The 14,245-nt window shown below is 48.7% G+C and overlaps 1 protein-coding gene across 1 annotated transcript; it reads left to right on the plus strand.

Annotated features, from left to right (window-relative positions):
- The first annotated feature begins 1,168 nt into the window (after window positions 1-1,168).
- Window positions 1,169-14,245, plus strand: LOC135817149 (solute carrier family 49 member A3-like). Its single transcript, XM_065330272.1, has 9 exons — window positions 1,169-1,998; window positions 4,587-4,745; window positions 6,171-6,402; window positions 8,885-8,982; window positions 10,280-10,420; window positions 10,997-11,113; window positions 12,035-12,187; window positions 12,823-12,980; window positions 13,532-14,245. Exons 1-9 carry the CDS (start codon window positions 1,771-1,773, stop codon window positions 13,809-13,811), a joined length of 1,566 nt encoding a protein of 521 aa, XP_065186344.1. The 5' UTR covers window positions 1,169-1,770; the 3' UTR covers window positions 13,812-14,245.

Here is a 14,245-nt window from a genome sequence, read left to right on the forward strand (position 1 = left end):
ACGGATCGTTGGTGAACATGGTGAATCAGAATGGGGTGATGGCTGCCCTCCATCATGTGTTGCTTTCTTTCTTTATTTGAATTCGCTAAAACCAAACTGACAGAACTGTCCAGTAACAAGGGAGCAAAATGATGAGCGTCATAATCACTATGCATCAAAACATCTCGGGGCAAAATGAGACAGACTAGAAGTAGAAGGAGGGTTTGCACAACACAACACAACACTAGTACATATAAATGTATCACTATAAAGTGTAGTGAGGGGATATACAGTGCTGGCAACTGCGCGGCGCGCCGGGAAGGGGGTCGGATTTCAGTTGCCAGCACTGACTGTACATGAATGATGAGGCTGTAGGCTGGACGTCTCCTGTCCTGTGCCATGCCATGCCACTCAATATTTCAAAGACTACAGTTATGTAAGTCAAACCGTCAAAGGGAAACAGTCATGTACATGACTTGTACAGTCATCTACATCTACATGTACCTGTAAGTCCGACTCCATGTTGCATTTGGGCAGGGCAGTCTGTACTGAAGTCTAGCGACTACATGTACATGACAGTCATATCATGAAGAGTCAGAGTCACTGTAACCATGGTAACAGCTGCTGCGCTACCGGCGGTAGATCTACGACTTACGAAGTTACGAGCATGAAAATACATTCAAGAGTTGTTAGATGCTGCATGTAGTTGAAAATGGCTATCCGATCTACCCGGATTCGACAAGTCGTCTTTTGTCGAAATGAATCCTTGATGGAAGCTGAACCAAATAAAGCCAGAAAGGAGCGAATTATTTTTCACTTTTCCGCATCAGACTCTGAGCTAGCTGGAAAAGGGAGCGAGCTTTAGCGTCAAGTAATGAGACTGAGAGACGGATGATTACTGAGTAGATCACCCATGGCACCCAGTCCACTGACCGCAGTGTGGATCGTGCAAGGAGTTTGCGTGCTGTGTTGTGCGTGTGTGCGAAGCTGACAGTCCGTTCTTCTCTTGACAAGGTCTCGCTGGCTGAGCAGAGTGGGTTACTCTGTCAATTTAGCGGTCGATCAAATAAAAGTGTCAAGCTGGAATTGCGGCCTGCGCTGACTGTCTGTACGAAGCGGTCGCGATCCGGGGATGGTGACGACCAGCTGAGATACATTTTCTCACCGTACCTTACTAAGTATCTGGCACCAGGTTCAGTGCAGTACCGCGCGCACGGAATGAACTACACGTACCAGTATCCGTATCTTCAGACCGGGCCAGGGACGCGTCTTGTTCACATTGTCAATGAGCCAGCGAGCCAGACCCGACAGTCTGAACAAATTTGCTCCTCCTTCCTGACGCCACCCTGAATGAAGGGGCCAAGGCCAAGTGAATCCTGACCAGTTATTTTGCTAATGAACGCTAGAGGCCCGGACTACCACTGGTACTAGCACGCGGAGAGTCAGTAAGCAGACGAGCGTGTACATCAGTGTACAGTACACAGTACTGGCAACAGTTCGACTTGCCTGGGTCTGTGACAGAGATCAAAATAATCGCTGGAACACCTTCAGTGGCTTCACAGCCAAGCAATTGAAATTGTCGAAGGGGCAGAACTCCTTGCTGAGCAACGTCCAGGCAGGTGCCGTGCCGCGGGCGTGTATCGATTCTCCGACAGCGACGCTTGGTCAAAGACTAGTGTCACAGTGGCTGTGCATGCACACCATCTTCACGCTGATTTGGAGAGTCTGCACAGTTCCTAGAAGGACTGGTACTAGCACACCGCAGAACCACTGGTAATCGCAAGCAGTGGAATGGCGCAGCACAGGCTGCAAACTCCTGACGAATACGCGATTGCTTCGACCAGGATGGACGCAGACGAGGATACACGCCTACTGACGCCTGCTCAGCCATCCATTTCCCAGCCGAGTCGTAATGGCGCCGTGTCGGTGCACGACGAAACGCAGCCACAATACGCGACCAGCAAGTTAAGATGGATTGTGCTGGCCTCCGCTGCTGCTCTGAACTTCAGTAGTGCAGTGGTAAGTACCTGCAGATTTACTACCCTAGCAATGAATTACTGTAAACCTCGAATAATACATGTACGTAGTCGCGTACCCCTACATGCCCATGGGTAACACAATAGTGTAATTAGTATCCAAGGTTTTTTTTAAAGAGGAGAAGAGCAAAATATTTAAACAATCGACGAGAAGACAATAGTCGAAAAATGGCAATAAATAAGATCAATTGTGCACTCATCTGATGAAAGTCACAAGCAAACGTTATGGAACTTAACTTTCTTCATTTCTTTGCTGTTGTTATGAGTGCACGAGTGATCTTATTTATTGCCATTTTAGAAGAACAAAATGTTACGAGTTATGACTAACTGTCCACCAACATAACCAGATCATAATACAGTCAGCGAGTGCCGCGACAAAATGGCTAAAATGTTTGTCCATTTCTTTTTTATTGCCATAATTAAATTGGCTGACCATCCGAGTATTCAAGGTACTTTTTTTCAACAATATACAGTTCAGTACGAGATCAATAGTAACACACCCGCGCTCCTGAGTCCGTACTAAGCAAGAGTACTAGGGCATGATCGATTGTTCGAATCCCGAGCAAGTGCGCTCCGAGTGAGCGTGATCGATTGGCCGAATCCGGAGTAGATGTACTTGGTGTGGAATCCGACCACACCGGCCTCCACACCGGCCTCCACACCAGGAGTGGCTGGGGTGAAAATGGACTTTTATGTTTTTTTGACAGCTTTCACTGAATATTTGTACGATAACTTATGCGTACATGTTGCAAACTACACCCTTGTTTTGTTCGATTGGGCCAGCGTTTCTCGGACTGCACTGCCTGCTCGCACTCAATCTCGATTCGCCAATCGATGACACCCCTAGTACATTGTACATGTCTGATCAGAGTATGTACTAAGGGACATGTACCTCTCACATGGTATCCCGCTTATGGGTGTCGCATCCCTGCGAGGTCCGCTGCTTGTCATGATTGCGCACAACTCAACCTAATCCAACAGCCAGGTGGTCGACCAATATAGTCGACGACCCAAACCTCATTCTCAGCTCACTTTGATTAGCACACGCCAGAGGAGAGCTAGTTCCAGTGTTTTGAGGAGCTCAGGTTAATATTCAGATCTGGGGGAGGATTATGAGTAAATCAAGAGAGAGTAACGCCCCTTTTATGCGGTAATATTGATAGAAATTTGTGCAAAACGTATGGCGTGATTATAGATTTCTTGGAATGTCAATCTGGAATAACCAGATTGACCAGCTAAGCCGCATAAACAATTAGATATATGGGCCACGTCGGAGAGCCCGCTCACCCGACGTGACAGAACAGTGTAACTCCGGCGGCGGTGTTTCTGCCTTATCCGCGGGCCCTTCGGGGCATTCACCGGCGGGCCCTTCGCGGGTTACGGCGGCGTCGTTGTACTGCGGGTGCCACTTCTTCCGTAGACTCTTCATGGCTTTGCACACAGTTCCCCGCTCTCTTGCACACGCTTCTCATTCTTTGTATTCGACTCTCCTTTCTTTGCACTCAACTCCCATTTCTTGCACGTTGCTCTCATTCTTTATGCGCACGGCCCTTCGTGTCTTGCACGAAGCGCAAAAGGGATCATGAAAATCGATAGGACTTCTCAGTCACATGATTTTGCACAAAGCCTTGACATAAATTTCCAGGAAGTGAAGAACTTCTTACAACTACTTGTAGAACATTTCAGGCGTGAACCTACCTGACCGGGTTCCGGCAATGCATCACATGATGTGTGTGTGTCACACCCAAGAGGCATGACATCTACGTGGGATGTCACGCCCAAGAGGCATGGCACCTACGTGGTACAGCGCGTGTCGCTCAACGTACATGCGAAGCACGTGGGACTAGACACTGGCCAAACCACGTGGTGGTACAGATCGAGACAGCTCCAACACAGAGCTGTGCACCACATAGATCCTGCATGCACACATGACCTGTCAGACCGCGGTCGTCAGGAACGTGCCATGGGCATATGAAACTCATGCAGCGCACACCCAATAAAATGCCAAAGACAAGTGAAACAAATAATGTGCTATTGAACCTAACTTAAAAAAAACGCAAACTGTGATTGATACAAAGCCGACTTTGTCAGCGTGTAACTGGTTTATGCGAGTACTGCCCTTAGCTAAGAGAGTTGCACTGTAATTTCGAAATCTCGGATTTTCATGACATTGGCACCATCGCTACAGTGGCATTGGTTAAGTCTGTTCAGTTACCATGGTGATCACCCAGGGGATCTGCCTATCGTGCAGTGCGCCGGCTCGTTGAATGCGGGTGGCAGTCTCCGAAACCATGGCGACCCTGCACATTCCACATGCTGTTGTGTCACAGAGAAGGGATCGTACTTTTGATTCGTAAGGACCACAAGGTCACATGCTCACACCACCACATTGTACATGTATCTGCAGGTTAGGAAAAAAACCATGCAGCATGGGGGGGGGGCACTACTCATGAGCAGGGAGTAGTAAAATACCTGGTATTTTACTACTCCCTGCTCATGACTGAGGTTTCATTGCAGTTCCATGCTTGTGTGCTGTGTTCCACATCTCTTGTGCTCCAACTTACTGCACAGAATTGGGTGACGTTTGTCTCCATAGCTGACCACACGCAGTCGTTCTACAATGTGCGTAGTTCGCAAGTCAACGAACTGTCGAGTGTGTACATGGCGGCATCGTTGATCACGGGTCTCGGCTGGGCATGGCTCATGGACACCAAAGGTGTAGGTATAGCGGTAAGTTGACGGCAACACCCCAAGCTTTACATTAACCCTATTTTTACCAGGGGTGTCGGACACGCTACGGTGACTACGGTATTGACCGTACCACTCTTTGTGCCAGGCATGGTACTAGTCACTAGACCTACCCTGGGAATCAAAAGGCACTGATTTGGGCTCCAAATTCCAAAGCTTTCATAGCAGCCACCCCGACTCCACGAGTAAATTGTTCTTCAGCTGGCTGACTGTACCACTTAAAATACCTTCCGACCCCCTTGCTGTTTAGCACTTTTTATAGACTCAGAGGTCCGGCCCTGTAGCTGTGAATGCTGGGGTTACGGCATGGATGCATGTTAGGAATAGAGCTCTCTGTCAGCCGCTGCAACCACGTGGACTGCATACAGTGCATCCACTATTTTATGTTCCTGCTGACCTCCAACCAAACCGTCATTCCCTGTATCAACGGGTCACATGATGTTGCCTATGTTTGTTCGACCAAAAAAAGAAAAAAAGAAATCAAATTTCACGGTTCACACGAGACTCAAAAAAAAAAAAAAACTCAGGCGATTTTTCCGCATCCGTAGGAATACCACCACTCTTCGAGAATTCCTAATCACATGCAGTGCCCGGTTCCAGCCTGCCCGGACAAGGGCAGTTCTCCTGTATTCGAGTTAAAGCCACACGGCAGTGAGAAACTGAGTCACGCTGTCACAAACGTTGCCTCTTATCACATGTGACGACGCTCGGGTTTCACTCCTTATGGTGTGACCAGCCCCGTTCGCAGCAGTTTCTTCTAGTTTTACGTATTTGATCTTCATGAATGTATGAACGTACGTGTGTGTGTGTGTGTGTGTGTGTGTGTGTGTGTGTGTGTGTGTGTGTGTGTGTGTGTGTGTGTGTGTGTGTGTGAAAAAGAAAAATATAGAAAAAGAAAAATAGGAAAAATAGGGATTCACTGGCCAGAAAAAAGTCACTTCAATCAGCTGTGTGGTGGATACTAAGCTAAACTTAGTGGCGGCAAGAGTCCATATGTCCATTATGGACTCTTGGTGGCGGTCAATTCATCAGCTTTGCAAGCTAGCTGTTGAATTGTGTAATCCCAGCACGAGTCGCTATGTCTAACATAGCTGTTCGCTATCATCGCTTCCGCAATGGGCATGCCCGAGTCTGTCTGTGTGTGTGTGTATGTGTGTGTGTGTGTGTGTGTGTGTGTGTGTGTGTGTGTGTGTGTGTGTGTGTGTGTGTGTGTGTGTGTGTGTGTGTTGCATGCAAGCGAATGTGTGTTCACTGTTTATGCGTGCTTTTTGTGTGTATTACATGTTTGTGGGTATTACATGTTTGTGTGTGTGTGTATGCATGCGTGTGCGTTTGTGTGTGTATGTGTGTGCGGGTGTGTGTGTGCGTGTGTTTGATTTTGCCCACAAATCCGTCATGGCATAATAGCTGTGGATGGGTGTGATACTGAATTGCACTGGCTCCACTCTACGCTTCGCCAGCACACTCAAACCAACCCTGGATATGAATGGTGTTGAGCATGGACATTTCAACCTGGTCCTGGCTGGTCAAATCCTGTGTGCACTGGCCAACCCCATTGGCCTATATTCACCTGCCAAGGTAGCAGATGTCTGGTTTCCGCAGGAGCGGCGGACATTGGCCAATATGATTTGCAGCATGGGTAAGACATGGCTGAAAAAAAAACACAGTTTTGTCCGCAGTTTGTGTAAGCGTGATTGTTGATGTATTTCTCTCTTCTCTCTACCTGGTCAGTATCTGCTCAGTGTTCGCTTTTTGTTCATCCTCGGGTAGTTGCATTTGTACGGTACAGCCCCCCCCCCCCCCCCCCCCCCCCCTGGAATGTCACTGTGGCCAGGCAGATGTGTCCTGTGTGTGTGTGTGTGCGGGGGGGGGGGGGGGGGGGATCCCGGAAAATGACTTGTATGATGTGGCACAAGACAGGGGAGAGTGGAGGAAGTTGTCTCGTCGTCCTCGTCCCCCTCCGCCAGAGCCAGCGAAGAGTGTGTGTGTGTGGGGGGGGGGGGGTATCTTCATTAACAATTCCGGAATGCATGGTCAAGGCATACTAACTTAATTGGAACATTTGTGAGTGAGCAAAGGCGTCCATACAGAACTCACGGTATCTGCCCACCGCTCTGTGTTATAGATCTGCACTAGAGTGTCTAGCATACACTGATGTCCGTGTGTGTGTGCAGTTCAACAACATATTATCAGACCCGTTCAGCATTGGCAATGGTCTTCGCCAGGGGTGCTCTATGGCGCCGGTCCTTTTTAATATCTTTATGTGGGCCGTGATGACCCAGTGGCAACACCGCGTCAGGAGAGTTGACGGGGTTGGCTTCGAGCTCCGCTCAGCATACAGCAGCGATTTATACCGTAAACCCCGCCGTGACGACCAACACCATTGCCTAACAGATTCCCAGTTTGCTGACGACTCTTGTTTATTCGCTACGACTCGGTCTGGAGCGGGGGCAGCATTGTGCTGTCTTCACGAGGTGGCGTCGGGATTCGGCTTGACCATCAGTGCAACGAAGACTCAGTTTGTAGTTGTTGGCCCCGGCATCACGCTTACTGACCGCGCTCCCCTCCAACTTGGTCAAGCGGAGGTGGAATGCGTACCGCATTTCAAATACCTCGGTTCTGTAGTGGACAGCGGTTGCCGTTCGTCTCGGGACATCGCCGCAAGGATTGCCCAAGCCTCCAGGGCCTGCGGTGCTCTTCGGAGGTCTGTATTCTCCAATCCACATCTGCTGATGCACACCAAGCGGTGCGTATTCAATGCTTGCGTTCTGTCCCTGCTGTTGTATGGCTCTGAGTGCTGGACGCCCCTTCAGCATGACCTGCAGAAGCTCTCAACCTTCAGCATGAGGTGCATCCGATCCATCCTCGGGGTCTCTCGAAGCCGGATGTGGGACGAACACATCACCAATGAAGAGCTACTGGTGCGCTGGGGAGACTCCGAGACGATTAAAGACAAAATTGCACATCGGCGGTTGGAGTGGTTGGGGCATGTGGCGCGGATGCCGGACAACCGCATCCCAAAACAGGTACTGTTTGGCTCCTTCTTGCAGCGTCGCCCAGCACATGGCCCACGCCGCAGATGGAAGGACTGTGCTGTCCGAGATCTACGTGCCCGTGGCGTGGAGGCATCATGGTATGATGTTGCATGTGAGTCTCGCGCGGAGTGGCGCAGCACCTACCAAGAGCCTGACAATGTGCCTGAGCCTCCGCCCCGAGTGGTATGTACGGTATGCGGACGGGATTTTGCACGGAAAGGAGACATGGCTCGGCATAAGTGTCTGGAGGAGCGTGCGCGGCCTGTGTCTGAGCAGCGGGGCGCCAGTCAGTGCGGGCGGTGTGGGCGGTGGCTGAGAAGCCGCGGTGGCTTGGTCCGGCATGTGTGTGCCTCAACGGTGGATGCCGCAGTGCCACCTGGAACTACCGGAGCGTCGGCACCGGCGGAGGGATGTTGTGCCGCGCATTGTGACAGGTGTGGTCGCTGCTTTCGCGGTGTCCGGGGACGGGGAAGGCATCGCTGTTCAAGGGTGGCTCATAGACCAACAGCAGCGGAGCGCTCAGCCTTCCAGCACGTGTGCATATGCGGCAAGCGGATGCGACTACCCGTGCACCTGGAGCGTCATCGAGCGTCGTGTCCTCTCTCTCTCTCTTCTCAAGTTTCCCAGTGATGGGATCACGTGACCCTTTTGCGGCAGTGACTCTACAGGACAGGACAGGACAGGTGTGTGTGTGTGTGTGTGTGTGTGTGTGTGTGTGTGTGTGTGTGTGTGTGTGTGTGTTAGCCCTGTGCTGTCTCTATCTTGTCTCTCTAGCATCTCCATGCTGTCTCTGTTGTGTCTATATGGTACAGTTAGACCTCGCATAACCGCACACATCCGTTTTCCACAAAAATATCTGGATAGGCAAGGGAACCGAATAATGAAACACCGGTTTTGTTGGATGCATCATGTATGCTGTAAATCTGTAACCAGCTATTTTCTTCCGGATGGCGAGGGATCCGGATAAAAGAGGACCAGATAAGCGAGGTCTGACTGTATCTCTGTGGTGTCTCTGTGTTATCTCTACGCTATCTCTGTGGTGTCCCCGCGATATCTCTGCGGTGTCTCTGTGTTATGTCCATGTAGCAAACCCAGTGGGCTTGGCTGTCGGCATGGTCCTCCCGTCCAACATTGTCGTGTCGCTCGGCGACATGGAATCATATAATTCCTCGTTCCGAACATTGGTAAGGCTGGGCTAGAGGGCTGTGTCTGGATGAATTTTCACATGGCTCTACTTCCGTATGGTTGCCCTACAAGTATACCAACTCTTGGTAGTTAGACAGAGCCAATATGTTCGACATCTTATTCATGCAATCCAGCATAGCTTGCCGCTGAGCCACTGTGCAACCTGAGCCGTTCTCTAGCCTTAAAGGAAACTGCCCCTGCATGCTCAGGTCATTCTTCTCTTGCACAGTCTACGGTGAAGCAGCCACTGCGGGACAGTGGGACCATGCATCTGTCTTTAGAAGCCTGTATTGATCCAGGAATGCTACATGAATGCGGCTGATGGGGTCATTCTCGGCACTTATGCCAGTGGTTGTGAGACTTATCCACTCACCCCACCGTTAGGCACTGCATCTGCCGCTAGGGTTACCGGGTGTTAGCGGGCGTCGTGAGTTCCCTTCGGGAACGGACACGATAATTAACTTCTTTTTTTTATTGATCCTGGAATGCAAGTTCGGTCCACAGCACGTCAGTGCAGAAAATTGCTTGGTGAAGGGTCCGGGAAACACAAGTTTTCCTGCACTCTGATTAAACATTCGCTTTGCTTATTACGGACTTAGCCTGGAGCACGGGTATATTCATCCATACAAAAGTACTAGTATGTTTTTTTATCTTGTTTTTATACCAAGTCCACTTATGCTCCCGAATAAATGCGGAAAGTGGTGGTGGGGCCCTGCTGCTCAGCCGACCCTGGTGGTCTCGGCGTCTGCACAGACAAAGCGCGTGTTGGGATCAAAACTTCAAAACGGTACTTTGGATACTGAGTAGCCTCTCTTTTTCCCCATGTGCTGGGTGGGTCTTATAAGTTATTACAGCTCCATTGTAATTCCTTTTTTACTCCATTTTCTTTTTTTCTTTTAACTTTTCCCTTTTTCACTGGTTTGAGGGAAAGACATAAACGTGAAAAGTCTGGAGAGAAAATTGACTGTCACCACCAGGACTCGAACCAGGGACCCTCGCTTGTAGTCAGCGATGCTCTAACCACTGAGCTATGGTGTAGTCGTCATCCCAGCAGAGACTGTTCAACATTTTCTTCAGACCTCGTAACTCTTTTCCTTTTTCCTTATATATGTGTGTGCATGTAGTCGATCTCATGTAATATGGCAACACTGCCGGTTTTTTATTCGACATTAAATAAACCAATCCAATCCAATCCAATCAATATGCTAGATGCACACGCACTGACACAGTCTTGCACTCAGCGACTCTTTTAAAACAGCGAGTGATCATTTTCTTTTGGTTTTGCCTTCTGTGCAGCTACTTGTCCTGACTGGCGTGGGATCCATCAGCTTTGTCTTAACACTGTTCATCTGGAAGAACCGACCCGATATACCGCCATCTCCCTCCGGCGACGCCAAGAGGAATGTGAAGGTGGCATTCAGGCAAGGCATAGCGCAGGTAGGTGGTACACACACTGCAATTTGAAATGAGAAGCTAGATTTAGCCCTGGAGGAGAACGTCAGATGGTTTATCGTACCATTCTAGAATACCTTCCGCCATCCTTGGTTGGGGTTGTCAGGGTTAAGGAATACAGATAGATCAGTAGATGTGCAATGCTGACCCATAGGGCTATTATTGGCACATGCATGTCCTATCAAATTACTACATTGCAAGTAGGACGTGTATTGTTTATTGTTATGTTACTTATGCAAGCAGAGCAGGAGTCTGCACCCAGCTGTTGGCTAGTGTTGAGTTACGGTGTGTGTGCGTGTGTGTGTGTGTGTTTGTGTTTGTGTTTGTGTGTGTGTGTGTGTGTGTGTGTGTGTGTGTGTGTGTGTGCGTGTGTGTGTGTGTGTGTGTGTGTGTGTGTGTGTGTGTGTGTGTGTGTGTGTATGTGCATATGCATATGTACATGAGACCATACACATGCACACACATTGGTATGTGTGTGCGCATACGCGTGCGCACGTGTGTGTTCATCTGTGTGCATCCATGCATGTAAATGTATTTATGTTTGCTGTATGCCTGGCGTAGCTGTTCCGCAACAAGACCTTCCTGTTCATGATGGCTATGTGGAGTGTCAGTATTGGCAACTTCAACGTGTTCATAACTCTGATTCAGCAGATGCTTTGTCCGTACGGATATTCAGATGTGAGTAAGCCGTGGATGTGTTGGTCTGAACACCCTCCCCCAGGTTTGATGGATTAAACCCTTTATGAAGCCCTGTAGTGAGTCCGAAAATATACCCCTTTGTTGGGAAATACACTCTGATTTTGGACCGTCAATGTGGATTATGTCGTAATGCAGCACAGCCAGGGTGTAACACAATACCAGTATTATTCGCGTAGCTATGCAAAAGACATTACTTCAGTAACGTCTGGCGCTAGCCAGGGTCCACTCAGCTTTAATTCCCGTAGCTATGCAAAAGACATTACCTCGGTAACGTCTGGCGCTAGCCAGGGTCCACACAGCTTTAATTCCGTGTTTGTGTGTTTGTGCCGTCGGCATTATTATTATTATTATTTATTCTTGTTTTACTAGGGAATTCCCAACGGCATGCCTGGCGCTATCCCGTACCTGTCGTGTACCATACCATCTAGGACAGTTGGCCACAATATTCAAATAGGGCTTTCAAATGCAAGATCATAACGTGAAGCAACTTGGAAGAATGAGTATGTATGCGGAGTGTATCGGGGGAATGCATGCACGGCGATAGTGCGGGTTCGAATCCTAGGTTATGTCTTGAAAAAATTGGAGAAATGAAAAATTTATAACATCCCTATGCTTTGTTGCCTAGGTCATCAAGGTGGTAGATGGTGTCGTATTACCCTCGAATGCGAAGAGAAAGTTAACACTCGCTAGGCAAAAAAGCATAGCGTAGGGCCCAGAGCTTCCAAGCTCTCTCGGGGGATTTTTCAATGCGGCTCCGAATTACAGTAGGAATGGTTGCCGGTACTTATGGCCATCCAACCCCCCCCCCCCCCCCCGCATCCTCCATTCTCTAGCCCCCCCCCCCCCACACACACATATCATACTCTGTATTGGTATTGTGTGCATCCAAATTGGCTGCAGAAATTCACCGGCTGGTGCGGCGCGGCGATGAGCTTGACAGGCCTGGTCGGTGCAGCTATCATGAGCATCTACCTGGACCGCACAAAGAAGTTTGTCAGCACACTGAAGTTCTGCTATGTGTTTGCGTTGCTGAGCATGACTGGTTACATCATGGTAAGTGAACACTGTGTTGTTGAGCATGGCTGGTTACCATGGCTACATCATGGTAAGTAGCACTTTACAACCTCTACAAGCAGAAATTCTAATATTTGCCGGGAATTGTTTCGTCATTACCTGGTCTGCCACCTTTTTTAAGGAGCTTTCAGACTGAATTTATTGCAGGCCTAAATGTCGAATTGTGTAGCATTTCTGTGAGCTTCAGCCACCGTAGATGAAACTGTGATTTCAACCAGGAAAACTGTGTTTCTTTGGAGTCGAACGGATTCATTTGCCGACTAAGTCTCCTGTGATCATCATTCACATAGAGCCCGTAGCCGTGCTTCACAGATCCGTGAAATACATGTACTGGCATGTACAAGTACATGTGCGTGTACTCAGTTGAACATGACTGTATACTACAGCTCTATGCACAAGGTGCATGGCAACAGGCCAACAGGCAAGGATCTGCTAAACTAGGTACATGTAGATGTGGCTCTGAACGCGAAATGTCATGATGTTGAAGCATGCACTGGCCACAAAATGTCCTGTCCAGAAAGAGCTAGAGTCGGTGGACTGGGACTTTGGTGCACTCTTGAACGGGACCATCACTGTATCTCTGGTCTTGCTGTTCGGTTTTCTGCCTCTTCCAGGTGTCGATTCACCCGCACATGAACGTCCCGGTGGTTGGATTTCTGAGCATGTTTGGTTTCTTCGGCTATGGTCTTCTTCCCATCTTCATGGAGCTAGCAATGGAGGTCACCTACCCAATCAACACTGGTGTCTCCGCCGCTATTCTGTGGATGTGTGGGTAAGTACGGAGACCGTTCTATCATTATCATTGCATCGTTACATCATTACATCATTGCATCGTTACATCAAATAATGTTCTCTCAATCTCCAAAGGGCACCGTCTTTATCCTCTTGGATTCATCAGTAAGGCACACAGTGAACGAAAGAGAGAGAGAGAGAGAGAGAGAGAGAGAGAGAGAGAGAGAGAGAGACAGAGAGAGACAGACAGAGAGACAGACAGACAGACAGACAGACAGACAGACAGACAGACAGACAGACAGACAGACAGACAGACAGACCAACAGCCCTCCAGAGAGAGAGAGACATAGAGACAAAGAGAGACAGACAGACCGAGACAGACCGAGACAGACATACAGAGACAGAGAGACAGAGAGAAAGAGAGACAGAGATAGAGAGAGGTTGCAAACCTGAGATCTAGGGAGAGTCTGACCGGAATGAATCCGGATTCGAAACGGGCCGGTGCGTACCTCCTTACAACACTCACGATTCTACTATAGATTCATATTTCTTTACATGTCCATGCAATTTGCGTTTCTTGCCACCTTGCAGTCAGCTGATGGGTTTCATTTTGGTTGTTGTCAGCCAACTGCCAGTCTTCCAAAGAGACTTGTCCGCCGAACAGCTTCGCATCAGCAAGTGCAGCGTGACGAAGGAGCACACGCCCCATGATCCCGTGTACGGTGTCCTTTTCTCAGCATGCCTGGCCTCCATCATGACATGCATTTTCATTCTGAAGTTCAAGGCGTCGTACCGCCGTCTGTACATCGAGAAGCACGGTACATTGAAGAATGCAGATGGAAGCGACGCTATTCTAGAGAAGCACTACTGATCTACTGACCTATGCGAGGACACTGGGCGGTTAGATTTATTGTTGAGATGACAAGCTTAGCATGCTGATCTATTGATATACAGTTAGTAGGAACTGGTTTGCTACGTACAGCGTGCGTGTATGTGTGCGTGTGTGTGTGTGTGCGTGTGTGTGTGTGTGTGTGTATGTATGTATGTGGGTGTGCATGTTGGTGCATGTGTGTCTACGAAACTGCTGCTATTCTATACGTTACAATATCAGAATTGCAAATCAATTATTATTTCAAAAGGAAACTGCTTGCATCATCACAGGCACCTTCAAGTATACATGTACATCATGCCATAACTTCTATACAAGATAATAACTGTTATAATTATATATACAATTTATGTTTGGAGGTCCCACGTTTAGTCTCTGATTATTGGCTCAGTACCTGAATTCAACTTTTGCACATA

This window comes from Sycon ciliatum, chromosome 5 (genome assembly GCF_964019385.1).
Source record: "Sycon ciliatum chromosome 5, ocSycCili1.1, whole genome shotgun sequence".
Taxonomy (NCBI): domain Eukaryota; kingdom Metazoa; phylum Porifera; class Calcarea; order Leucosolenida; family Sycettidae; genus Sycon; species Sycon ciliatum.

Excerpts from the sequence above, each read along its gene's own strand:
- LOC135817149 (XM_065330272.1), top strand. The coding sequence starts at position 1,771 with ATGGCGCAGCACAGGCTGCAAACTCCTGACGAATACGCGATTGCTTCG. Across the intron at positions 8,983-10,279 it reads ATTCCTCGTTCCGAACATTG|CTACTTGTCCTGACTGGCGT; the intron begins GTAAGGCTGGGC and ends CCTTCTGTGCAG. Across the intron at positions 10,421-10,996 it reads TCAGGCAAGGCATAGCGCAG|CTGTTCCGCAACAAGACCTT; the intron begins GTAGGTGGTACA and ends TGCCTGGCGTAG.